Source organism: Mustela lutreola, chromosome 15 (genome assembly GCF_030435805.1).
Source record: "Mustela lutreola isolate mMusLut2 chromosome 15, mMusLut2.pri, whole genome shotgun sequence".
Lineage (NCBI taxonomy): Eukaryota > Metazoa > Chordata > Mammalia > Carnivora > Mustelidae > Mustela > Mustela lutreola.
Genome location: NC_081304.1, coordinates 53856595 through 53881354, shown reverse-complemented (window position 1 = coordinate 53881354; position 24760 = coordinate 53856595). Strand labels below are relative to the sequence as shown.

The 24760-nt window shown below is 41.3% G+C and overlaps 1 protein-coding gene across 1 annotated transcript; it reads left to right on the top strand.

Annotated features, from left to right (window-relative positions):
• Window positions 1–1994: 1994 nt before the first annotated feature.
• Window positions 1995–21908, top strand: LOC131815654 (octapeptide-repeat protein T2-like). Its single transcript, XM_059147428.1, has 2 exons — window positions 1995–2153; window positions 21402–21908. The coding sequence occupies exons 1-2, from the start codon at window positions 1995–1997 to the stop codon at window positions 21906–21908; spliced, it is 666 nt and encodes a 221-aa protein (XP_059003411.1).
• Window positions 21909–24760: the final 2852 nt, after the last annotated feature.

Sequence of the window (24760 nt, the reverse complement as noted above, 5' to 3'; positions counted from 1 at the left end):
TTTGACAGACAGAGATCACATGTAGGCAGAGAAGCAGGCAGAGAGAGAGGAGGAAGCAAGCTCCCCGCCAATCAGAGAGCCGGATGCGGGGCTTGATCCCAGGACCCTGGGATCATGACCTGAGCTGAAGGCAGAGGTTTTAACCCACTGAGCCACTCAGGTGCCCCTGTAATGCATTTTTTAATATTGCATTGCTCTGGGCCCAGTACTTCTCCTGTATGGTTTGCCCATAATCAATGTTCGCTAGAAGGACGTGAAGCCAGGAGACTGTAAGCATTGGTGGCCGAGCCTCATCCCAGAGAAAACGTGGGAGGCCTGGACGTGTTGTCACATTATGGGGACATTAGGACCCATCTCTGCTCCCAGAGTGGGATTTGGAATGATTCTGTTTGGTTTTTTTTGGCGAGATAGGCGCACCTCAGGGCTCTACTCCACTTCTCCTGCCGTTTAAAACGAGGTAGGGAGCCCTGGCTGACGTCAAAATTGCTCATGACTTTGCTTTGCGGTGTTTTTACTAAAGCCGTTTTCCTAATAGGCTGTTTACAGTCATTTCCCTTTTGCAGCTGGCCCCAGAGTGAAATGAAAACAAAAAAATGATACCCAGGGGTTTATCAATTTTTCTCCCTTATAAACTGTTAGTGCCTCTCAGCGGGAGAAGTTCACAGTCCCTAATTTATTACTTCTTTCAGCAAGATTTGTCTGCCCGGCTTGACTCACGACATGGAAAAAACCCAGATCCCTCTGGCTGAGCCGGGTGCCCCCTTGCTGAGCCCGGCAACATCACTGCTGGGTCTGTGAAATGTTCCGGGGGGGCTGCAGCTCATGGGGCGCGGGAGCTGTGCAGGGAGAAATGAGGACGCTGTCCTGGGGTGGCTTGATGGGGATTCTGAGGGAGGAGAGAGACTTTGCTTCACCGCCCCCCCAAACACACACATACTTCCTTAGGCTCCTCTTTAATTTTTCCCAGGGAAGAAAACCCTCGGTGATGATGCTGAGCATAGGAGAGGTAGGAAAGGGCCTCCCAGCAGCACCTGAAATTCCAAGTCAGAGTCAAAAGGCAAAAGGAGCAGGGGCACGGATAGACGGGAGAGGAAACTCAGAGGCAGAAAACAAAGGGAATGGGTTTATTGGATTGCTACCCTGATCGAAAGAGGCAGGAGATCAAAGCTGAACCCTATCCGGGTGACATGTGGGATGCCCTTCCCAGATGAGCCATTATCTCAAAGTTACAGTGAGTGACAGGAGGGGGATTTGTGCAAGGGACGGCTTCATCCCTCACCCAGGCACTTTGTTAAAAATACAAGACCACGGGGCGCCTGGGTGGCTCAGTGGGTTAAAGCCTCTGCCTTCGGCTCGGGTCATGGTCTCAGGGTCCTGGGATTGAGCCCCACAGAGCCCTGCATCCGGATCTCTGCTCAGCTGGGAGCCTGCTTCCTCCTCTCTCTGCCTGCCTCTCTACCTGCTTGTGATCTATCAAATAAATAATCTAAAAAAAAAAAAAATACGAGACCACACCTGTGATTGGCTTTAATGACATATTTTCATCATTTAATCATCACTTATTCATTCATTCATTCACTCAAAATGAGTGTCAGCTACAAGCTACAAGAAAACCATCTCAGCTCTCATGGAACTTTCCATCCAGGGGCAGACACGAGTTTAACTAGATTATCCCACCAATGAGCTGTATAATAAAGGGGGATCAGACCTAAACTCAGTTTACACAGCACAGGTCAGAAGGACAGTCCTGTGGAGGTCCCCCTGAATCTGAGACCTAAAGGATGGAAAGACTGAGCCAGAAAAAGAGGTAAATAGAGAAATAAATGCTACGTGGAGAATGGAAGATGTTCAAAATCCCAAGCTTGCTGAGTTCGAGAAACAGAGAAAAGGCCAAGATGGCTAGAGCATATAAGCAAAGAGGAAAGCGGCTTAAACTGAACCTTGAGGGGTTTACAGGAGGTAGATCACGAAACGCCTGGTAGCTCATATTGACAATGACGACTGTTAGCCTGCGGGTAGTGGAAAGCTGTTGGAAAGGCTACCGGAGGGCAAGACGTGATCAGAGAATCCTATTAGAGATATTACTTCATCCGATCTATGAAGATGGATCCAAGGAGATAAAAGACCAGGAGGAAGTTAGTATGGTGGTCTACGTGAGGATTAGTGGTCATTTGTTCTAGTATGCTAGCTTGGGCTGGATAGAGTCTTCATGGCTGTCTAGTTGCTGGCCTGAGCAGGTTTCTGGCAGGAGCGACCAGGTAGATGAGCCTTTGGCTTTCCCCAACCAGTACCTTACTTCTTACCTCCTTTGAGCCAGTTGGGACGGAAGGGGGACATCAAGCTTCTTTCTCTGCAATCCTACCCTCGGGCCACCATCCATCTCCCCACCTTTTACCCAATCCCTGCCTCTCCTCTTATTAGTTGTGGGTCCTTGGCCAAGTGTTTAGTTCCCATAAGCTTTAGTGTCCTCCTCCATAAAAATGTGGGCATGCTGAAAAAATTCAGTGAGCTTCTATCTCTAGAGCTCCGGAACAAAGGAACTCAGTGAATGCAGGTTTACTTCCCCCTCCCGTCCCCTTCGTACTTCTGCCCTATGAGATCTGGAATTTGGTGGATTCCTTTTCCAAATCGAACCTGTCCTGCTTCTCCATTCCTCTGCTCTATCTACTGCTCCATCCTCCACAAATGTGCTTTTCCAGCTCGTTCAGATAAATATTCACTTACTGACTCCGTCCCTCTAGCTAATTCCACTTTCCACGTCCCTTCTCCTCAACTTTCAACACCTATTTTGACCTTATGGTTATTTACGACCTGCATTTACAACGACCTCCTGTTCCCTGGTGGTTGAAGCAGGAAAGTGGCTGAACTTGGGGACAGAGGTGTAGTGCTCGGGAAATACAGAGATGTTGCAAGGTCAAAGACAGGGCAGACAGGGACACCGTCTGGGGCTGGAGCCGATTCAGAAGCCAGAAACCAGAGCCAGGCAAGCTGTTAGGTGAGTGGACGCAGACACAACCTGACAGAGATAAGAGCTCTTGAAGCAAAAGCAAAAACCTTCCGCAGACAGGAAACCTCTTGTTCCCTGCTCGTCACTCTTGTGGCCGGATCCAGTGATAGCCTTCCTCTCCAGCGATGCTGAGTCCCGGCGTCCTGCTCTGCTGCCTACAGTTACCTCCAAGAGAGCAGCCCAGACAGGCAGGTTTTAGGTAGCCGTGCAGTCTGGCTTCTACCAGAGATAGCAGACTTGTTCTCTGGAACCCCCGAGAATGGGGGCCTTCCCAGGGTTTAAAAATATATTTAAATTAAGGAGGAAGTTTAAACGAGTTCACCTCTAAAAGTCCCTCCTGTTCTGGTAGCTTTTCTGTTCAACAGAATGACCTTGATTCTGGTTCCATTAAACTTATTTATTGAATAGGTGGTAAATACATATGGTCAAATGAAATCAAACAGCATGAAAGGGTACATGCCTGAAGCCTTACCTTAATTTGCTGTCCTCAGACAGAATTGTTATAGCAAGTTCTGCAGGTATATGGGGAGTAAATTTTTGATAAATATTTAATTGTAAATAACCATTTATGAACGTAAATGGCGGGGAGACTTTTCCCACCGCTCGCTTACCTCTTAATCATGAGGCTCGAAACTCAGGCTACGCCTGTTTGTAGAATCAACCTCTTCCTGTTTTGGGTCCTCACTGTGCTAAGTATGGATTCAGTCACCAAGTCTGTAAGTTTTCCTGCCTGTGCATGTCTTACTGTCCATACTACAAAATGGTAAACAAAATAATAAAGTGGAAGGAAGAAGCTATAAGGGTAGCATCAAGAATTAATGATATAGAAAACGGCCACCCAAAAACAAGTTATAGCTGATCTATAAAACCAGAGTCCATTCTTCATAGAGACCAACGAAGTAGATAAACCATTAGCAGTTCTGACAAAAAGAAGAAGAAAAAGCGGAAGAAGAAAAACGAAATATTGAAAGCAAGAACAGTAATAGGGTGATAGTTATAGAGAAGATTTAAATTTTAAGAATTTTATACCACTTTATGGCAACAAATTTGAAAATCTAGATAAAATGAATGGTCTCATGGGAAAATAGAAACTCTTTAAGAATGAATACAAAACCTGAATATACTAATAACCATACAAGCAACTGACAAGGCAATCAAAGGTGACCACTAAACCCTGAGCCCAAGGGTTTTACACACAAATTCTATCAAGCTTTCAAGGCTTTGTGTTATTTAATTTATCCTACAGCATAATAAAAGATAAGAAATTTCTCAACTCAACCTGCAAGGTAGTGCATGAGAAAAAAAATGGGGACTAGCCTCATATATGTAGATGTAAATGTTCTAAGACGTAGATTAGCAAATCAATGCAACGGTTTGATCATAGAATGCAAATGGTTTATCTCATTGACCATTGGGCAACCCACTAAGATAATTCATCAAATAGGCTGCTTAAAAGAGAAAAAATAAATATGTTCATCTTAAAAGATGCGAAAGAGAGCATCTGAGGAAATTCAATAGCCCTCTTTGTTAATACTTTTGTAATATTTTTATTAGAATAAAATGCCCTTATTCTCGGGTTGCCTGGGTGGCTCTCAGTGGGTTAAGCATCTGCCTTCAGCTCAGGTCATGATCTCAGGGTTCTCGGATCGAGCCCCACATCGGGCTCTCTGCTTAGCGGGGAGCCTGCTTCCTCCTCTCTCTCTGCCTGCCTCTCTTCCTACTTGTGATCTCTGTTCAAATAAATAAATAAAATATTTTTTAAATGCCCTTATTCTCTAAAATAGAGTCTTTACCAAATCCTATAGTAAAAATCCCACATATCTGTGAAATATTAGAGGCAGTCTTATAACTGGGAACAAAACAAGGATTTCTATTGCTATTGTCACTAAAAATCTTCACCAATGTAATGAGACAAGAAAAAGACTTTTAACTATTGCAGAGGAAGGCACCAAATGCCTATTTCTCACAATGAAAAGTCTAAAAGGAGCCATTTAAAACTTATTATAGGGGCGCCCGGGTGGCTCAGTCGTTAGGCATCTGACTTCAGCTCAGGTCGTGATCCCAGGGTCCTGGGATTGAGCCCCACATCGAGCTCCCTGCTCAGTGGGACGCCTGCTTCTCTCTCTCCCACTCTCCTTGCTTCTGTTCCCTCTCTCGCTGTGTCTCTCTCTGTCAAACAAAATCTTAAAAAAAAATTATTATAAATAATAAGGTGGTTCAAAAAGGGCCAAATAGAAAACAACGTAACAAAACCATTTTTCTTATATGTAAGAAAGTTAAAAAAATTGAATAATGGTAATAAGGCAAATGTTTATATATCATTCCAGTTTGCAAGATGTTAATCCATTTTATCCTCGTAATGATCCTAGGAATTGGCTATCATCATTGGTGCCATCTCACAGATGGAGGAAGGAAGCCACAGAAGGTTAAGCAAGCCAAAGATTGTGCAGCTAAGGAGTGGCAGCAACATGATATCAACCAAGGAAGTCTGGCTGCATTTTCCAAGCTCTGGAAATTACCTTCAGAGTAAAGGTTCTCTTTAAAAATTTTCTAAAGAATACAAGAAGCATTCTGTCACATTAGCAAACGTATTTCCATTGGAGAAAGTTATGTAACCGTATGATGGTAGGATTCAGATTCTGCCCTACACTATCACTTGAACTATGCATGGATGAGAGAACTAACAAAACCCTCTTGAAGGCAATTTGCTAGTATCTATTAAAATAAAAAATAAAGTAGGGATCTGTGCTAAAGAAATCTTTCAGTACAGGAATACTTATAGCCCTTATTCTCTAAAATAGAGTCTTTACCAAACAATTCCAGAATTATTGGGAATAGCATAAAATAGATAACTAAATGTCCCTCAGTCAGAGAACCTTGAAATACAGGATGCAACATCTTTCTTATAAAAAATTATACAACTGTCAAAAGATGTATTGAAATAGAAAAATTACAAAGACGGATTTTCCGATGAACACCACAAACTGTAGAACAGTAAGCACGGGGGCACCTGGGTAGTTCAGTCCTTTAAGCATCTGCTTTTGGCTCGGGGTATGATCCCAGGGTCCTGGGATGGAGCCCCATGCTGGGCTCGCTTCTCCCTCGCCTTCTGCCCCTCCTTTCCAGGCGCTCTTTCTCTCAAATAAATGGATAAAATCTTTTAAAAAACCACAATACGCAGAGAATGATCCTCACTGTGTTTTTTAAAGGTGTAATATATAGACCCATGTGGATATTCATGCACAGAAATGGGACTGGGGGAAGATGGGCCAAACCGTTGGCAGAAATGACTCCCAAGAAGAGGATATAGGGAGAACAAGAATGGAAAACTTTCAGGGTTTTCACTATATGACTCTGCATCAGTTGAATCTCATATAAGAGGAATATATTCTAGAATTTTGATATGTTGTTAAAAAGGACAAACATTTCAAAATTAAAAGTGAAAGATTATTTTCAGAATCAGAACTGAGGAAAGGGAACCTTTTTTTGGCTAAAGAATGCAAGGAGTTGCATCCTTTAGAGGGTTTTGTTTTGCTTTGTTTTTGTTTGATTTTATTTTGCAAAAGGGCTGATCATGTGGATGAGTGCTTGGAAATGCTCATGGCAATACTTAGCAAGGTGAGAGACAAATTCTCGAGGATGAGAATGAATAAGAAGATAACAGAAATCCTGGGAAGGCAAGGAATTTGCCCGGTCACATGAGAATGCTGAGTTGTGTTAGTTTCATTTTGGGAAAGAAGGTGCAAAAGAGATGTTTATTAAGAGTTGTTTTTGAGAATGGCATTAGCCAAGTGAATGGCCCTGCTCTAGAGAAGGCTGTCAATGCTCTTTCTCAGAAGGCAATGGAAAACTGAAAGCATAAGAGTGTTTGTTTGGTGGGGGGGAGATTGGGGTTCAAGACTGGTTGGTTTAAACACCATGCCATCCATGGATGGTAAAAACAAAACAAAACAAAACAAAAAAACACCTTCCACCCCCATATTCAGTAATAGCAGCTACAGGTCAGAAGACAGCAATTAGTGCTGGGGAGAGGGTGATGGTGCCAGTAAAAAAATAAAAAGAAAAAAAATTAAGGCAAAAGATCAGGAAATGAGCACCATTGCTTATGGTTAATAAATCTGGCACTAGAAACGTTTGCCTTAGTATGAATCTTGGCGGTGCAACTGAAAAGCTCTGAGACCTTGGGCAGATTGCTATGTTTTCTTTTCCTTAGTTTACTTACCTTTAAAATGGTGGTGCCATGACTTTCTCACAGGTTTGTTTTGTGTCGTAAATGAAATAGTCTTGTACAGCACTTAGCTCAGGGTTCGGAACATAGTAAATATTCAATAGATACGAGGTATTCAACAATAATAATATTATGACCACCATAGGGACTGGGGAAACAGCAGTCAGACTCCTTCAGGAATTTGGTCTCTAACTCATGGTTGGTTTTGCTTCAGGGCTCATGGAGGAGTAAATAAATGGCTCTTGGGGATGGCCTGGAAAATGCTTGCCAGCTGGGGACACAGTCTAAAGCTGTACTATCCAGCAGCCACTGGTTCACGTGGCTCTAGAGAGCCCGAAATGTGGCTGGTCCAAAGTGAATTGTGCCGTAAGCATAAAACAGTACTCTCGGTTTGAAGACTTAATATGAAAAACAAAGAGTAAAATAAATCATTAATACTTTTCGTGTTGATTACATGTGGAAATCATCATGCATTAGATATAGTGGCTTAAATAAAATATATTGTTAAAACTTCATTCATCTCTTTCATTTGACTTTCTTTAGGTGGCTACGAGGAAGTATTAAATTACATTTCTCTTGTATAATGCTGGGCTATGGTCTATTTGTCTTGTTCAGTGTGTCTTTAGCATTTCCAAACGCTTTCTTTGAGTTTCTGGGGAGGTAGTGAGAAGAAATTCTTTTCTCCATTACTAAAATGGAGAAACTAAGAATTGAAGTGACTTGCCCAAAAACGTTCTATGTTTTCTTTTCCTTAGTTTACTTGCCTTTAAAATAGTGATGCCATGATTTTCCTCACAGGTTTGTGTGTGTCGTAAATGAAATAATCTTGTACAGCACTTAGCTCAGGGTTCAGAACTAGTAAATATTCAATATTCTATGAACACAGGCCCATGTGGAAAAAAAGAATTCACACAGAATGGAAGCCTTCACAGTAAAAGGTGGCAGTATTCCTCCTCTTCCCAGTGTCCCACTCCACAGAGGCAAATACTTTTATTTTTTTCTAAAGATTTATTTATGTATTTGAGGGGAGAGGGGCAGAGGGAGAGAGGGAATTTAAGGAAACTCCATGTTGAGTGTGAAGCCCAATGTGGGGCTCGATCCCAGGACCCTGAGATCACAGCCTGAGCCGAAACCAAGAGTCAGGTGTTTAACTGACTGTGCCACCAGCACCCCAACTCTGAAGATTTTTGTTTAAGATTCCTTTCTGTGCAGCATCTTGCCTTCACCAGAAAAACTTCCAGTCCGGTAAAGAGCTATCGGCCTTCAGAGTCACTCAATTATCTAAGCACAGTCTCTCGCTTAGTACAAGAATTTAGGGTTATTACCAGAAAGAAAGAAGAATTCTTGAGGAAGTAAGAGATGTGTGATTTTAGTCATCTTTTTTCCATAATTGGATTTTTTACAGGCATAGTAGCTGTCCTGGTTTGCAGCACGAAATAACCCAAGTATGAAGTTCTTCCCTTTTATCAAGTTTCCCTCAACTTTTGAATGAGGGATTCTTCTTGGAACAGGATGTGGCCTCCTAAAGTGTATCAATTTTTTCAAAGGTAAAGAGAACCAAAGACCAAATAGAACCTATAATCTTAATTATGAGGAAGTTCATCTTGGAGGCACCGAGTGCTCCATGCAATGTGTGCCCTCCATAATACCCACCACCTGGCTCCCTCAACCTCCCACCCCTGCCCCTTCAAAACCCTCAGGTTGTTTTTCAGAGTCCATAGCCTCTCATGGTTCATCTCCCCCTCCAATTTTCCTCAACTCCCTTCTCCTCTCCATCTCCCCATGTCCTCCGTGTTATTTGTTATGCTCCGCAAATAAGTGATACCATTTGATAATTGACTCCCTCTGCTTGACTTATTTCACTCAGCATAATCTCTTCCAGTCCCACCCATGTTGCTACAAAAGTTGGATATTCATCCTTTCTGATGGAGGCATCATACTCCATAGTGTATATGGACCACATCTTCCTTATCCATTCATCCGTTGAAGGGCATCTTGTACATTTTTAACAGTGATGAGAGGTTGGTAGAGACAAATGATTAAGTCACTAGGGAAATAGGAGGACTTGGTATCATGAAGAGGTAGAAAGGTTTACCTGGACAAGAAGGAGAAATGTTTCTTATTTTAATGGAAGAATGAGAATTGAGTTGGCTTCTCAAGTACAATTTGTTTCTCCATTTCCCATTCTTCCATGATATGTTGTCTCTGTGCCCTTCTCCTGCATCACCTCTAGCCTTGCAACACTGCTTAGCTATATATTAGCTCAACTTTTTTTCTCAAAGGAAAATAACTTATTTCGGTCATCTTCCTATCTTTGTATTTACTCAAATGATGTGTCCAAAGAGACAGCACCCAATATTATTTTCACTAGGACAGCGGACCGGAGACAAGGAAGTGTGCATGTCCTAGAATGTATCATAGGGCTACAAGGCTGCTCTATGACCAAACCTTGGTTTTAGACTGAATTAAACACCATCTCAGTTTAAGAGGTCTCCTGGCAAAATGCTGGCCTACCTTGTGAGTGGATGAGCATGAAATATGGCAGGGGGCAGTTCTCCTTTCTGAGCGTCTGCAATCAAAGGATAAATGAACATGACTGATTTTCCTGAATAAAGCTGGGTTTGCATTTAAGATAAATGGCCAGGCAAGGTGAGGTTTGATGATGAATGAATTGGGATTAGCATCGCAAGCGTGATGGAGAAAGGCTTTCTATTCCTGATACTTAAAATCATTACTCTTGGTTAACATCTGCCACAATTAATCACTCTACCCTCGTGTTTGCTCAGGGTACTTTGTTTGGGTCTCAATTTGAGCCTTGATTTTCATCTACCTTCTATCATCCGTAGATGTATAAAAGCCTGTCTTTTCAGCGGACTGTGATTCCCTGGGGAGCAGGCACTGTTTTAACTAATTTTGTATCATGGTGGAAACTCCAGAATTTCTATAGAGCAGTGGTTTGGGGGATGGCGATTTAAGACAAAACAGTGTAAGGGTCTGTGGGCTGGGTTTACACTGCATTTTCACTGAGATTTTGTATTTCTTTAAGTAGCTTTAAGGGTAGGTGACAAAAGAATAATAAATCTCTGGTAAGCCACCCCTTGGTACCAAAAGACTCCCTAAAATGCCTTGTGCGTACATGGTTGACTTGAATGTATTGATACTTTATCTGAAATTCTTTAAAGGCTAAGGGCACAAAGGAATTTTGTTTTTAAACCCAGCACATCTTTCTCATATGGAGAGCTGCTTCATGTTCTTCGAAGGCATATCTCGACGAGTTCTGATGCCCATGTCCTTCCAAGGCCAATGGCTTCTATTTATAAGTGCCAGCTTCTGGTGTTGCTGAATGTAGGTATGGAATTCAGCCCTGGGGGCTCAGACATAACTGAGTCACTCAGTTCAATAGAGAGAAGGGGCCTGAAGGGACAAGACTGACTGTTGGGGAAAGCCAACTTGAATCAGCCAGGATACGGCATACAGCAGAAAGCAGAAGGGAAGAATTCCCACACCTCCTATACACACACACACACACATACCTCCTCTGGGGGTACAGCTGAAAATGGATTTTGGAGAGGAGAAATATCTAAGGGGCATTTAAATCAGCATCCTCTGAAGTGTGTGCAGCAGACAGAGTGAACTGAACTATGATTTGTACTCCCCAGTGTGAAGGGGCAGAGTTGATGCAGAGCAGAAGCTACCGCACCAGACTCCTTGCAATCTGGGTGGGTCCATATGGTCAGTTTTTGCCAATAAAACATGAGTGAACTGAAGTGTGACCTCTGGGGATGACATGGTTAAATATTGGGTGCTCTAGGTTCAGGTGTCAACAAAAAAAATTTTTTGTTGTTAAGATTAGATAATAAATATCAGTAGACTTTTCAGGCTATGAGGTCTCCACTACAACTAATCAACTCTGCCGTTTAGCTAAAATCAGCCATAGAAAATAGGTAAACAAATGAGCATGGCAGTGTTCCAATAAAACTTTATTTATGGATGTTGAAATTGAATCTTAAAGAATTTTGACATGTCATGCACTGTTATTTGTCTTTTGATTTTTTTTTTTTTAAGCTGCTGAAAAATGTAAAAACCATCCTTAGCTTGAAGACCACACAAAAACTGGCTGTGGGTGAGCTTTGCCCTGTGAGCTTTGGTTTGCCATCCCTGCTCTCACACGACCTCATATGCCCTGGATTCAGCCCATCCACTAGAAGGCTCTGAGGTCCCAGGAAACAGTGGAGTGTCAAGATGGAAGGAAACTGGGGCACCTGGGTGACTCGGTCGTTAAGCGTCTGCCTTCGGCTCAGGTCATGATCCCAGGGTCCTGGGATCGAGCCCCGCATCGGGCTCCCAGCTCAGTGGGGAGCCTGTTCTCCCTCTCTCACTTCCCCTGCTTGTGTTCCCTCTCTTGCTGTCTCTCTTCTCTTTCTCTCTCTGTCAAATAAAGAAATAGAATCTTGGGGGGAAAAAAAAAAGATGGAAGGAAACACCCAAAGTACTCAAGTCAGCTGCCCAAGTAGGATTGTCTTTGGGTGGGTGAGAAGCAAACCATTATTTTGTTAAGCCACAAAGATTTGAGCTAATGTTTGTTACAGGAGCTAATGTTACTTCTCTTACTAAATTTCCTCTTCTCTCTTTTGCTTCAGTGAAAGATTCAAGAACTTCTACGTTGTCCACTAGGCTTTGGGAGGCTTAAAAAGACAAACAAATGGACAGTAGATATCTAGGCTACATGATAGCCTGTGGTACTTACTTTCTTTGAGTTAATATTAATTCCTTTCTTTCTCTTTCAAAGGAAGAAGCTTTCCCTTGGACAATAGGTCTCTCTCTTTCTCTCTTTCTCACACATCTTTAATCCCTTTGCTTTTGGCTGATTCTATTCCTCCTGCCTGCAAAAATCGTATGATCTTCCCTATCCTTTAAAGTAAAAACAGAGAAAATCTGTTTCATTGACTCCTACTAACTTCTCAATCTCATGACTTCTCTCTTTTCAGAGCAATTTTAGGTTCACAGCAAAATTGAATGGAAGGCACAGATATTTTCTATATATTCTCTGCCGCCTTCCTTCAACTCCTGCCAGGCCATGCACAGCCTCCAGCATTACTGGCATCCCCCACCACAATGGTGCATTAGTTATAATAAATGAACCTACATCATAATCACCCAGAATCCACAGTTTACATTAGGGCTCACTCTTGGCGTTGCACATTCTATGGGTCTGGACGAGTATATCGAATATTATAATATTATCCAGAGCAGTTTCACTGCCCTAAAACAGAATTCTTCCCCAGGTAGACCAGTTGTCCCAGGCTAGAGTACACACGTCTCCAGAAAAATGAGAACTTCCTGTAAGTCTTGAGTGTTATAGGAGATCCTACAGGAGGCAAGCAGGAATTTCTTCTTCCATTCACACCTAAGGAATCTCCAGGAAGAGGGCTCAAGCAGCCTGCATTCTCTGAAATTCTAGTGACAGCAAATTAGACATAATCAGAGAGAAAGGATTGCCAGTCAACTCTCCTTTTGCCCAGCTATTTTGGTATTTTGCCACAGTCAAGTTCTGAAATGCTGCATTTCCAGCCATGGCCCAGAGCATTTTTAGCTCAGTTTCACAATCTCTATTTTTAAAAAAAGAAGAAAGAAAAAGTACTCTACCTATTCATCCCTCCCTTCCCTTTTGCCCTTGGAAACTACTGATCTTTTTCCAGTGTCCATAGTTTTACTTTTTCCAGAACATCGGAGATCCAGAATCATACAGGATACAGACTTTTCAGATGGGCTTTCTTCACTTAGTGATGCACACTCAACTTTTCTCTATGTCTGTTCATGGTTAGCACATTTCCTTTTGGTGCTGAATATTGTACCGTTGTCGGAATGGACCACAGTTTAATCCGTTTACCCACTGAAGATCGTCTGGTTGTGTGACTTGTCTTTTTAACCACTCAGGTTTTGAGCCATTGCTTGATATACATTCAGTTTCTGTTACCTTTTGCAGTCAGGTGTCAGTCCCATTCACACCACAGTAACAGTTCCTGAGGCTACCGATGATTCCTACTGGGCAATTCAGTGGCCTTGTCTAAGCCTTTCTCCACCCTAACTTCACAGTCCTTGCCATCCTAGAGCCCTCGTGTCCTCAATCCGGGAATATTCTACCTTATTATGTATAACCTTAGATCCTGCCTGGAATTATTCATTAGACACTGGTGCTGTGTACTTACAGTAAAGAAAAGGTAGACTGTACCCGAACTTGAGCATTGGTTCAGGCAAGAGAGAAGTCCGTGCCATTTGCTAGAAATGTCGTCCCATGAGCACCTGTGTGCTGTCGTGAGTTAAAAGGATCACTTAGTCACCCCTAGAGACACTTTGTCACCCCCGACAAAGCCAACTGCTTCAGAAAGTAGATAAAAATGAATGAAAACAGGAGAAATGCCAGAAATGCAAGGAAAAAGAACAAAGTAATTATTGATATACCTCTGTCACAATATTTACATAGTATTAGATGAAATTAAATGAAATCACTGATACCTGATGTCTTTTGATCTACAAAAGTGCCACTTGCCTCCTCGATGGTCTTTCAGGTGAAGCACTGTTTTGTTTTGTTTCGTTTTCCAGTGGCTTGGACTTAAAGATCTAAGACTTATCTTATTCATGTTATACCTCTAAAGCTTGGCACGTAGTGGGGTGCATCGTGAATCAGAATTCAGTTGAAGGCAATGAGTGTACATCAGAAAATCCGGATTTGGGTCCTCACTCTACCACGACTGTCAGTGTTAACATAGATTAAGTATTGGAGTCAATGTTCTTTATCTGTAAAATGGGGATGGTTTTTGCAATATCTCCCTCAAACACTTCTTGAAAGGATCAAAAAACATTGTATAGATGGCAGCGTTTTATCAACTATGAAAGCCTATGGATCTTTATATAATTTACAGCCAGGATTCACTCATAGATACTGATGAGCAAACATTGAAATGTTACCAGTGTGACCCGTTATGTTTTCCTGTTTCACAGGTCCTATTTTTTACTCAAAATAGGACTGAGAAGGGACACACCAGGTGACACACATGTGATGAATATCTACTTCTAGAACCTGGGTCTTTTGCTTAAACCCACCCCTTCTTGAATTGCTTAGACAGACCATTGTGAACTATAAATTCCACACTACTTTTTTAAGTAGGGTTTTTAAAAAGCTGAGCTATTTTCATACTCATTCAAAAACTGTTTGACCTTGAGCAGTTTATGAGTGAGATTTTTCAACACTGAAATATTCCATCAGCAACTCCCCAAAGCCAAGGATTCTTCTAGACACTGGGAGATTTGCTCATGCTTTCAAGCCAAGCCCATCCAGGCACAGATCAGCAGAAGATCTCCTTGATCCTCTCTGCTGCCCAGCTGAAAGTTTCTTGACTCTCTTCCAAGGAATCTTTTTTACCTCTATTTTATTAAAATTCATTTTTATCATATTACAACCTTTCAAGAAGACATGCAGTGCCACAGGAAAATAAATAGAGCCAATCTATTTTGTATCATCAAAGTCCTTAAATGATGAAGATATGAAATACCAATTTCTTTTCTTTTTCCTGTTCATCATTGTGTGGAAGGATTATTGAGGCTAATTGAAGCCTGTTACATTTTTCTGCTATTGATGTGGATTTTAGCTGAAGTGGAATGTAACATATCGTCTATGAAGGGAGATTACTTTTACAAATTAAACCAATGTATCTTACTGAGTTCTATTTCCAGAAATGTGACCTTATTACACTTCATAATTTAAAATGAGAGCAATAAAGACATGCTAGCCACCATGACTTCTAATAATGCCTGCTGGATTTGAATTAAGTTTGGTCTTGACCATTAAAACATCTCAAGGTACCCTGTGGGGACTGTGATGAAAAGCTCCCCACTGTATCAGTTGTTCCTGGCCATTCCAGACAAGATAGCAGCCTTCCTCTGTTCTTAGTAAATAAAAGACTCTTGAGTATTCTTATTGTTGCTATGAAAGAGGAAAATAGGATTCTCACTATAGCTGCCTGCAAGGTGAGAAAGAAGAAAAGGAAGGAAAAGTGAGGGGAAGAAAAGAAAGACAGCAGGCTGGGAATCCGGATTTATTTTGAAGAGGGGGAAGTGGTGGGAAAACAGGGGAAAAGAAGAGCCCAAAGGGTGGGGTGCAGGGAGGCTGGAGCCTGGGGTGGATGCCTAGCAGAAGGAGCCACGGTGGAAGAGTAAGGGTGTCCCGGATGAGCTGGGCTGAAGGAGGTAGGAGCTGTGCCCGAAGTTCTAGGAAAAACCATTGGAAGTTTTTAGGGCATCAGGAAAGGGGCTGAGGTTAGGAAGGAGCAGACATGGATGGATAAACAAATGGAATTGATTAAAAAAATAATAGTAAGGTTGTTCAAATAGGCCAGGTGAGCAGGACAATGCAAAACTTTTAAGAACCTACTTTCTCCTGGAATGGCTTCCCCTTCACACCAAAGTATTAGAAAACTGGTGCAAAAGCAAACAAACAAACAAACAAACAAACAAAAAAAACTGGTGCACTCAGGACACCTGATCTCAGACTGTTATACAAAGGTAAACATATAGAGAGATGTAGGTAAGGGATTTAAGGGGAAAGCACTGATTAAAAATCAAGTCTTTCATTTAGAGCCTCATTGGATGCATCTCTGGGACATTTTCTCTCCAATTCACATTCACTTTCTGTGTGTGGTCTCCCATCGTAGGGTGATGCAAATGCCTTTATAATCCTCTATGTCTGGAGGGACTTGACCCCAGCCAGAATAAATTTCAAATACTCTGGAGTCTCAGAAACAAACCTGCATTTGAGAATCCCACACTTCCAGCTCCTTTCTTGTTCTGCTTTGTAGTGCAGAATGTAGTGGTCATATTGTAAAACACCAAATGTCCAGAGACGATCTAGGACTGTGGTGATGGATGGGATTTCAAACATCACCTTGCCAAGTCTCAAACCAAACAACTCACTGAGGTATGTTGCCCTTAAGAGTGGACAGAATTTAAAGCATTCTTCTGCCCCACAGGTACACCAGTTCAGGCATGTTTATTAAACAGTTCTTCATCTTTAAAATATAAATATCAACAGTACCTACTTTGCAGGGGTGTTGTGAGAATTGGATAAAAAAAAAAATCCATGGAAAATATGCCAAGCTCTAGATCTGACAGTCAATATTCAAGGATTATTAGTAAATATTACCATTGCTGCTAATATTCCTAATTACTACTGCTATAATTTCTATTCTTATTAGACCACTCACTCAGCACCTTCTCCCTGGGTATTGCCCTTTTCTCTACCATTTATCTGTTTGCAATTAAAGTAACCATATTTATGCAATGGTGCTTTTCTTCTCTAGCCACTTTTTCCCTTTACTATAGTTCATGTTCCAAAATTGTGTGTTGCTAATCTGAATTCAATCAGTGGGTCCCTTCTAAGTAAATTTTATTTTTATCTATTTATGTATCTATTTCTTTATTTATTGGGGGAGGGCCTGAAGGAGAGGAAGAGAGAGGATCTTAAGCAGGCTGTAGAACCTGAAGCAGGGCATGGTCTCAAACCTGAGACCATAACCTGAGCCGAATCAAGAGTTGGACACAATCGACTGAACGACCCAGACACCCCTAAGTAAATTTTAATTTGAGAACAAATGACAGCCAACGCACTCTTTTCCACATGGCTGAACCCGTAGCATGTAAAGACGGATGATATCATTGGTTGCTTTCTATAATTATAGAAAACTCAGAGACGTGGTCCATGGCATTGCTTTCTCAGTCTTTACTGAGCACCAGAATTACCATAAAGACTTGAAAAAATATATACCACTGACACCTGCTCCTGTTTCTGATTCTGTGGCAGGGTCTGAGAATATGTACTTATGATAAGATTTCAGGTAATGTTGATGGTCTCGGTACCACACTTTAGGAAACACTTGTATATAATAACCTCAAATGATAAATAGATAGATATCTAGATATCTAACCTCAACACCTTCCTAAGACTCAGATATCCTCAAATGACAATACAGTCCCAAGTCCTAAGACTCAGATGTGTCCTTCTTTTGATTTCATGAAATACTCCAGGATCATTCTAATAAGGTCCCTTTCTTGCAAAAATTTGTTTGGTGATTTTGTTCTAAGACTCAGATGAGTCCTTCTTTTGATTTCATGAAATACTCCAGGATCGTTCTAATAACGTCCCTTCCTTGCCAAAATTTGTTTGGTGATTTTGCAAACCAAAATATCATGAAAGAGTTTTTGGTGGGCAATATAGTCCTTGTACTTGAAAAGCTAATTCTTTGTATTTCATCTCAGACTTCCAGGTGGCATTCATAAGTGTACTCGGTATGGAAAAGGAGGAGTCTCCTCTTCAGAATACAAAGAGGACTTCAAAATGAAACTAAGGAGACCTACCTCCAGGAAGACACCATCACTGGGATATATGATGCCCATGTAATTCCATGTGCAGCCAGAGTGGAGGACCACCATTTTAACTCATTGGGAAAAGGGCTTCCGAAGGCACTTCTAGCCAACACCTGTGTTCACAGGACCTCACTGCAGCCTGGCACGTGAAATAAGCCCGGGCTTGGACAGTAATACAGATTTAGATTTGAGCCCCAGGTTGACCATTACTAGCTGGGTGGCCTTGGGGAAATTACTCAACATTTCTGAGCTTCAGTTATCTCATCTGTTTAATGGATGAAAGAACAGAATCACTCTACAGGTTTGTAGTCCCACTGAATGATAAATGGTGGAGAGCACACCCTGGAATTTTGGAGCTTTTGTGGAAAGTGAATCAGCAGCCTTATCTTTTTTGGGAGGGGTGGGGAATGAGATCAACAAGATGAAGGTTTAGTGGAAGAGGTTACACAGAGAGCATAATGGCTGTAGTTGTGTGTCTGGTGATCAGTCCAGGGGGATAATTTGGGCTCTTTCCTTGTCCCTGTACACCCACAACCATATCAAACTCCCCTGCTAGGAGGAACAGAATCCCAACCCTTACTTATAATTCTTATTGTACCACTGAACCCTCATCTTTTGTCTTTTTATTCCTTTCTACTCAGTGACTTTAATTCCTGATCAGAGGACAGCTTGACCAAAACATTTCCTGCCTGGGACAATCAAATGACCTCTGGAGAAAGCTCTGGTATTCCTCCATTCCCTTGTTATATCCCCAACACAGACACCTCTGGGATATAGCTGGTGAGCAGACAGCAGTGGGTCCCCAGTCAGGGGTAACCCCTGACTGTCTTACCAATTTTCTTACCATCATGGGAAGTCTCCTGAGCCTAATTGGCTGGGCCACACCAGCTGAGACCTACCAGGTGTCGCCCTAAGGTAATTAGGCTGATTTTTAAAGAATAAACATGTCAGAACCTTGGCATCCTGATGTGTGCTGTCCCCTTTTAAGCAAGAGCTCTGCAAGGCTGTACATAATCAGTGATGTCTTGGTATAGATGTCTCTGAAATCCTTTCATGCCCCCAAAGCTACAGCATGTCCTCTATAATATTGTTACTGGTGACAAATCTTCATTTGCTCAGAGTAGATTTGATTTTGGAAAATAGCTAAGAGCTATTGATTCCCAAGCCTGGTGAGAAGGAGGGTGATCAAGCAGGGTAATAGCACTTTGGGTAATAAACAAGTGTGACTTTGAGATTGATTTTTGGGGGCACGGATCATAAACCGATTCCGCGAGAAATCAGAAATGCAGGCATATGAGCTTTCCCAAATATGCTTCCTCCCTGAGTGAATGAGGAGTGAACTAATAAATGCTGAGTGCCTACTGTGTAACAGATGCTTTATATATATAGTCTTTAAATATATAATCTCGCAATTATACCATATGATCAACATTTGCAAAAGAGGGAACAGACTCCCAGAGCAATAACCTATCCAGTCTCACAGAGGTAATGAATGGCAGGATCAAGACCAGACTTTAAGCCACCTAAGTGCAAACACTCATGCTCTGGGACTTACCCAGGGGGGCTTTGCCCTCCGCTCCTTTCTCAGCCTCCTGATTCTGTCCCCATTCTCTTCTCTGAACCTCTCAGCTTCTCACTGGGCACCCTCCACCTTTTCTAGGTAATTTGCCTAACGAGATAAAACTTTCAAATAAGCCCAGTCGTTTTCACAGTCTAAAATGGCAAGATGTAGCAATTACTCCTATTTTTCTTGCAAATCACCCAAAGCAAAAGCAAACAGCCAAAAAACAATGACAGGCCAAAAAAACTCTGTCCTTGATGTAAATGGGAGACATCAGTAACCTCAAATGACAATACCTGGATTCTTGTTATTTGCAGTAGTTCTGTTCTGTAAAGTCTCTGAGAACACCAAATTGGTGCATACTGAACCATTGCTCCCAAGGGAAACACAGGGTTAGGGTCCTGCAAGCCTCTGGTCACAGCATTTTCATCAGTCAATCAATACACTGTTGATGTTTAATTTTTATTTATTTTTAAAATTTCTTTTCAGTGTTCCAGAATTCATTGTTTATGCCCCACACCCAGTGCTCCACGCAATATGTCCCCTCCATAATACCCACCACCAGGCTCACCCAACCTCCAATCCCACCTCCCCTCCAAAACCCTCAGATTGTTTTTCAGAGTCCACAGTCTCTCATGGTTCATCTTCCCTTCCAATTTCCCCCAACTCCATTCTCCTCTCCATCTCCCCATGTCCTCCATGTTATTCCTTATGCTCCACAAATAAGTGAAACCATATGATAATTGACTCTCTCTGCTTGACTTATTTCACTCAGGATAATCTCTTCCAGTCCCATCCATGTTGATACAAAAGTTGGGTATTCATCCTTTCTGATGGAGGCATAATACTCCATAGTGTATATGGACACATCTTCCTTATCCATTAGTCCATTGAAGGTTATCTTTTATGCCTGTTTTAGTTTAAAAACTCCTTATTTAGTATATATATTGTCGAATTATTATCATTGAACTCATGGCCAACAGCACTATAACTCATGGCTGGTCAAAGCTTATCTAAATCCTGTAGTTCATCCATAGGGCACAGCACAGCCTATTTGCACTTGAGAACACTGGGCACCACTTCAACACCAAGTGTGGGGCCATTTTCAACAGCAAAGTCACCACCAACAACTCCAAAATGCAAATAACATGGCACAAATAGGCCATTAAAAGGGGTATTCATTTGCAGTATAAAAGCTGAACTAGGAAAGCAGAGGGTCATCCAGTTCATCCTCAGCTGGGAATGTGTGTGTTGAGCGAATCCATGCTTGTCACTCTCAGCATGTTCGTGGCTGAGCACAAAAGTGCCACAGGTATGATTTGGGGGTTACAAATGTATTTTAGCAAAGGGGCAAATTCGGAAACACAGAATCCATGCATCATGAGGATCTCCTGGATATGACAGTGAAATGAAGATCGGACTTTGGAGAAGGGGCAGAGAGGGCACCCGAAGCTACAAGTCTCGGATGAAGCTGGCAGAGCACTTTTTCAGTGGAAACAGGAGTGATGGGGACAAAATCAAGAGCCCTGTCTTTGGAAAAATAGAAATAAGTGAGCAAGTTGGTAGAAGAAATTTATCTCAACTTGATCTGACACTATATAGAAACAAGATGGGGCAGAATGAGGAATCACATAGGCAAGCCATTCTGCAGGGAGTGAGGCAGAGTGAAGGAGGAAGACCTCTGGGCTACCAGTAGCTTGTGCACTGCAAACCCAAAGTATATACTAGAAGAGCTTGCTCACTGTTTAGATCTGTTATCATGAGGAGAATTTCTGCAAGCCCAGAGCACTTGCCTTCCTCCCCTACCCAATCAGGGAACTCATGCAAAAGGCAAGCCAGGTGAAGAATTCGCCTGCTCAATGAAAAGCAAGAAAAAGACAACAAACACAAAAAACAAACAAAAGATGAGGAGCATCCACCAACAAAATTTTGCCATACCATGGGGCTAAGGAAAATTAACCTAGTGTATCATCATTCAACCAAACCCTGGATGAAGCAGTCACCTTTATTAGATAAAAGCACAGAGTATACATACAAGAGCTCAGGAAAGATAAGTGAGATGATAGAAGGAAATAAAACACTAATTGGAAGTTATTCAGAAGACGAATGAAAGAAAACAAAGTCCACAAAGGCCACCCATTAGGAGTAGCACACAGGGAAATAAGCACCATTGCAAATGTGGTAAGGAGTGTGGTAAGGAGCGTGGTAAGGAGCGTGGTAAGGACTGTGGTAAGGAGTGTGGTAAGGAGTGTGGTAAGGACTGTGGTAAGGAGCGTGGTAAGGAGCGTGGTAAGGAGCGTGATAAGGAGCGTGGTAAGGAGCGTGGTAAGGAGCGTGGTAAGGAGCGTAGTAAGGAGCGTGGTAAGGACTGTGGTAAGGAGCATGGTAAGGAGCGTGGTAAGGAGCGTGGTAAGGAGCGTGGTAAGGAGCGTGGTAAGGACTGTGGTAAGGAGTGTGGTAAGGAGTGTGGTAAGGAGCGTGGTAAGGAGCGTGGTAAGGAGCGTGGTAAGGAGCGTGGTAAGGAGCGTGGTAAGGAGCGTGGTAAGGACTGTGGTAAGGAGCGTGGTAAGGAGCGTGGTAAGGAGCGTGGTAAGGAGTGTGGTAAGGAGCGTGGTAAGGAGCGTGGTAAGGACTGTGGTAAGGAGTGTGGTAAGGAGTGTGGACAACAGGAACAAGGAAAACAAGGACAATGAAATGTTAGAATCAGAGTTTCAAGGGATGGAGGAGGAAAAAATAAACAAGAATGACGTAAATGATATACTTTAAAAATAATTGGTATTAAAAAAAAAGAACTATCAGAGGATAAACCTTTGCTAACTAGACATAAATGGGGGGAGGACTCGTGAAATTGCAAGGCTAAGGTTAAAATAACAGCAGGTAATGGTTCAGAACACAAAGTAAATTAAAACCCTAAATACATCAAATGTAATCACTGGCAATAATTTGAAGGAAAAGCTCAGATACTATTGTAGCTGTGGAAACCGAGGTAAGACATTATTTAAAGATGGAATATGAAGGGTGCCTGGGTGGCTCAGTGGGTTAAGCCTCTGCCTTTGGTGTAGGTCATGATCTCAGGGTCCTGGAATTGAGCCCCGCATTGGGCTCTCTGCTCAGCAGGGAGCCTGCTTCCTCCTCTCTCTCTGCCTACTTGTGATCTCTCTCTTTGTCATATAAATAAATAAATAAAACTTTTAAAAAAAGGATGGAATATCAAGTCATCGAGCTGTAAGTATATTTATAAGTATATTTACCTAAATAAATTAAACACTGAAAATAAAGTCAACTAAAACTGGGGGGTTGAAGCTAAAGGGAAAAGTGGAAAAAGTGTATCAGACCAATTTTGTCAAGTTTCTTTTGCAGATAATTAAATATCTACATAGATATTTAAAGACCATACACAATTGTATAATAATGTATCTTTATGTTTACAAAAGTGTTTTACGAACTAAAGTATACTATTTCCAAATTAGTGAAACACACTTCAGATGCCAAGAAAATTCACCATACAGTTTTTTTTTAAAATAAGATATCAAGAAAAACATAAGACTTAACACAAGATGTATTATAAAACTAAAACCAAACTTATTTATTGTGATATAAATGGGCAACGCTCACTCTTTTTAAAGAAAGAGGGGCGCCTTGGTGGCTCAGTCAGTTAAGTGTCTGCCTTCAGCTTGGGTCATGGTCCCAGGGCCCTAGGATCGAGTCCCGCAGCAGTCTCTGCTCAGCAGGGAGTCTGCTTCTCCCTCTCCTTCTGCCCCTCCTGCTTGTGCTCTCTCTCTCAAATAAATAAAATCTTATAATAAATAAGTTAAATAAATAAAATAAAAAATAAGTTAAAAAGGAAAAAATAAGTTAAAAAGAAAAAAGCCTCTGAGCACAGAGCAAAACCTCAGTTTTACTGTGCAAATAGTTGAATCTAAAACAAAATGACCAAGAGAAGTTGAATCATCAAAGACAGGCAAATAAAAATCCAAACGAAAAATTGGTCTTGATCCAAATAACAGACAAAATTATATTCTAGGTAGAAGGACCTCAGTGAATCAAAGACAAACATTTTAAAATAATAAGTTCAATTTGCTATGAAGCCCTAATAGTTATTGGCTATTTACCAAATAACAGTGTTATTATTGTTATTATGTATTATTATTATATTATATAGGAAATGAATAGGCAGTAGTTCAGAAACCTTTCTCTGCTCACTATTAAACAGAGTTAAAAAGTAATTACAAAGCTAATATGGAAAAAATACCCACCTCTCTGGAAATATTAAAAAATTGAAATAAGCATTATTAATTGCAAAGAGCTACAAAAGTAAAGATAAGAATATCCTATATACCAAACCTATGGGACAGGGCCAAAGTGGAAGCTGGAGGAAAATCTTTAACATGTACACTAATAAACCAGAGAAACATGAAAGCAGCTTAAATTGTTCACCTGACATCTTGTAACTCATAAAATAAAGCAAAATCAGTCAACAAACAGGAATAAGGAAGACAGAAAAAGCCCTACTTCCGGTAAAATAAATTTCCCATTAATCAAATGCATACTTTAAACTGAAATTATTTAAAAATTATTAAGAATTAAAAATTATTACAGTGTTCTTGCTGTAAGGAAGAGCATTCCCCAGAAATGAAAACTAAAATACTTGACCACTAAGAATTATGTTTTTTTAAGATTCCATATTGAAAAAAATTATAAAGTTAAGATGAAGAAAAATGAGAGGGGGGAAAAAGACTCCATCTACTACAAAGTAGTTGTCTTAATATATTTTTAAAAATCGATAGGATAAAGATGAAGAGTGTAAGTTAAAAATTGGGCAAGCATTATGAAAAGATATTTCAGAGGGGCACCTGGGTGGCTCAGTGGGTTAAAGCCTCTGCCTTCAGCTCCGGACATGATCCCAGGGTCCTGGGATCAAGCCCCGCATCGGGCTCTCAGCTCGGCAGGGAGCCTGCTTCTTCCTCTCTCTCTACCTGCCTCTCTGCCTACTTGTGATCTCTGTCTCTCTGTCAAATAAATAAATAAATAGATAGATATTTCAGAAAGAGAAATATAAATATCTCTCAAAACTAGGAAGACATGTCTGGCTTCACTGACAATTGGAGAAATTAAAACAAAACTCTAATATCCCTTTTTTTAAGCTATCAGGAAGAGAAAAGACCAAGTGTTAGCTAAGGCACATCTTCCAAAGTTGTGAGGAGAGACCCTCCTGCGTAGTGAAAACTGTTCTATTGACAACAACTTGACTATGACAAAAAATTAAAATCCCTTTGTCCTTGACGCAGAAGTTCTACTTCTTGGAAGGCAGCTATGAAATTCACTCACAAGCTTGTGAAATAAAACATAGACAAGTTTATTATAGCATTGTGTCTAAGAGCAAAATAATTGAAACAGCTTAAATAGCCATCAGCAGAATGTGAGCTAAATATATTTAGAAACATCCATACAATGTATACAATATACTAAAACATGAAAGGACTCTAATTATGCTAATCTGGAGCCCGCTTTTAAGATTTATTATTGAATGTGAAAAGCAAAAAGG

Bases quoted from the DNA above. Each gene is read 5' to 3' on its own strand.
- LOC131815654 (XM_059147428.1), top strand. From the start codon at position 1,995: ATGACGACTGTTAGCCTGCGGGTAGTGGAAAGCTGTTGGAAAGGCTAC. The intron at 2,154-21,401 runs GTGAGGATTAGT...AAATGTGGTAAG, and splicing joins AAGTTAGTATGGTGGTCTAC to GAGTGTGGTAAGGAGCGTGG.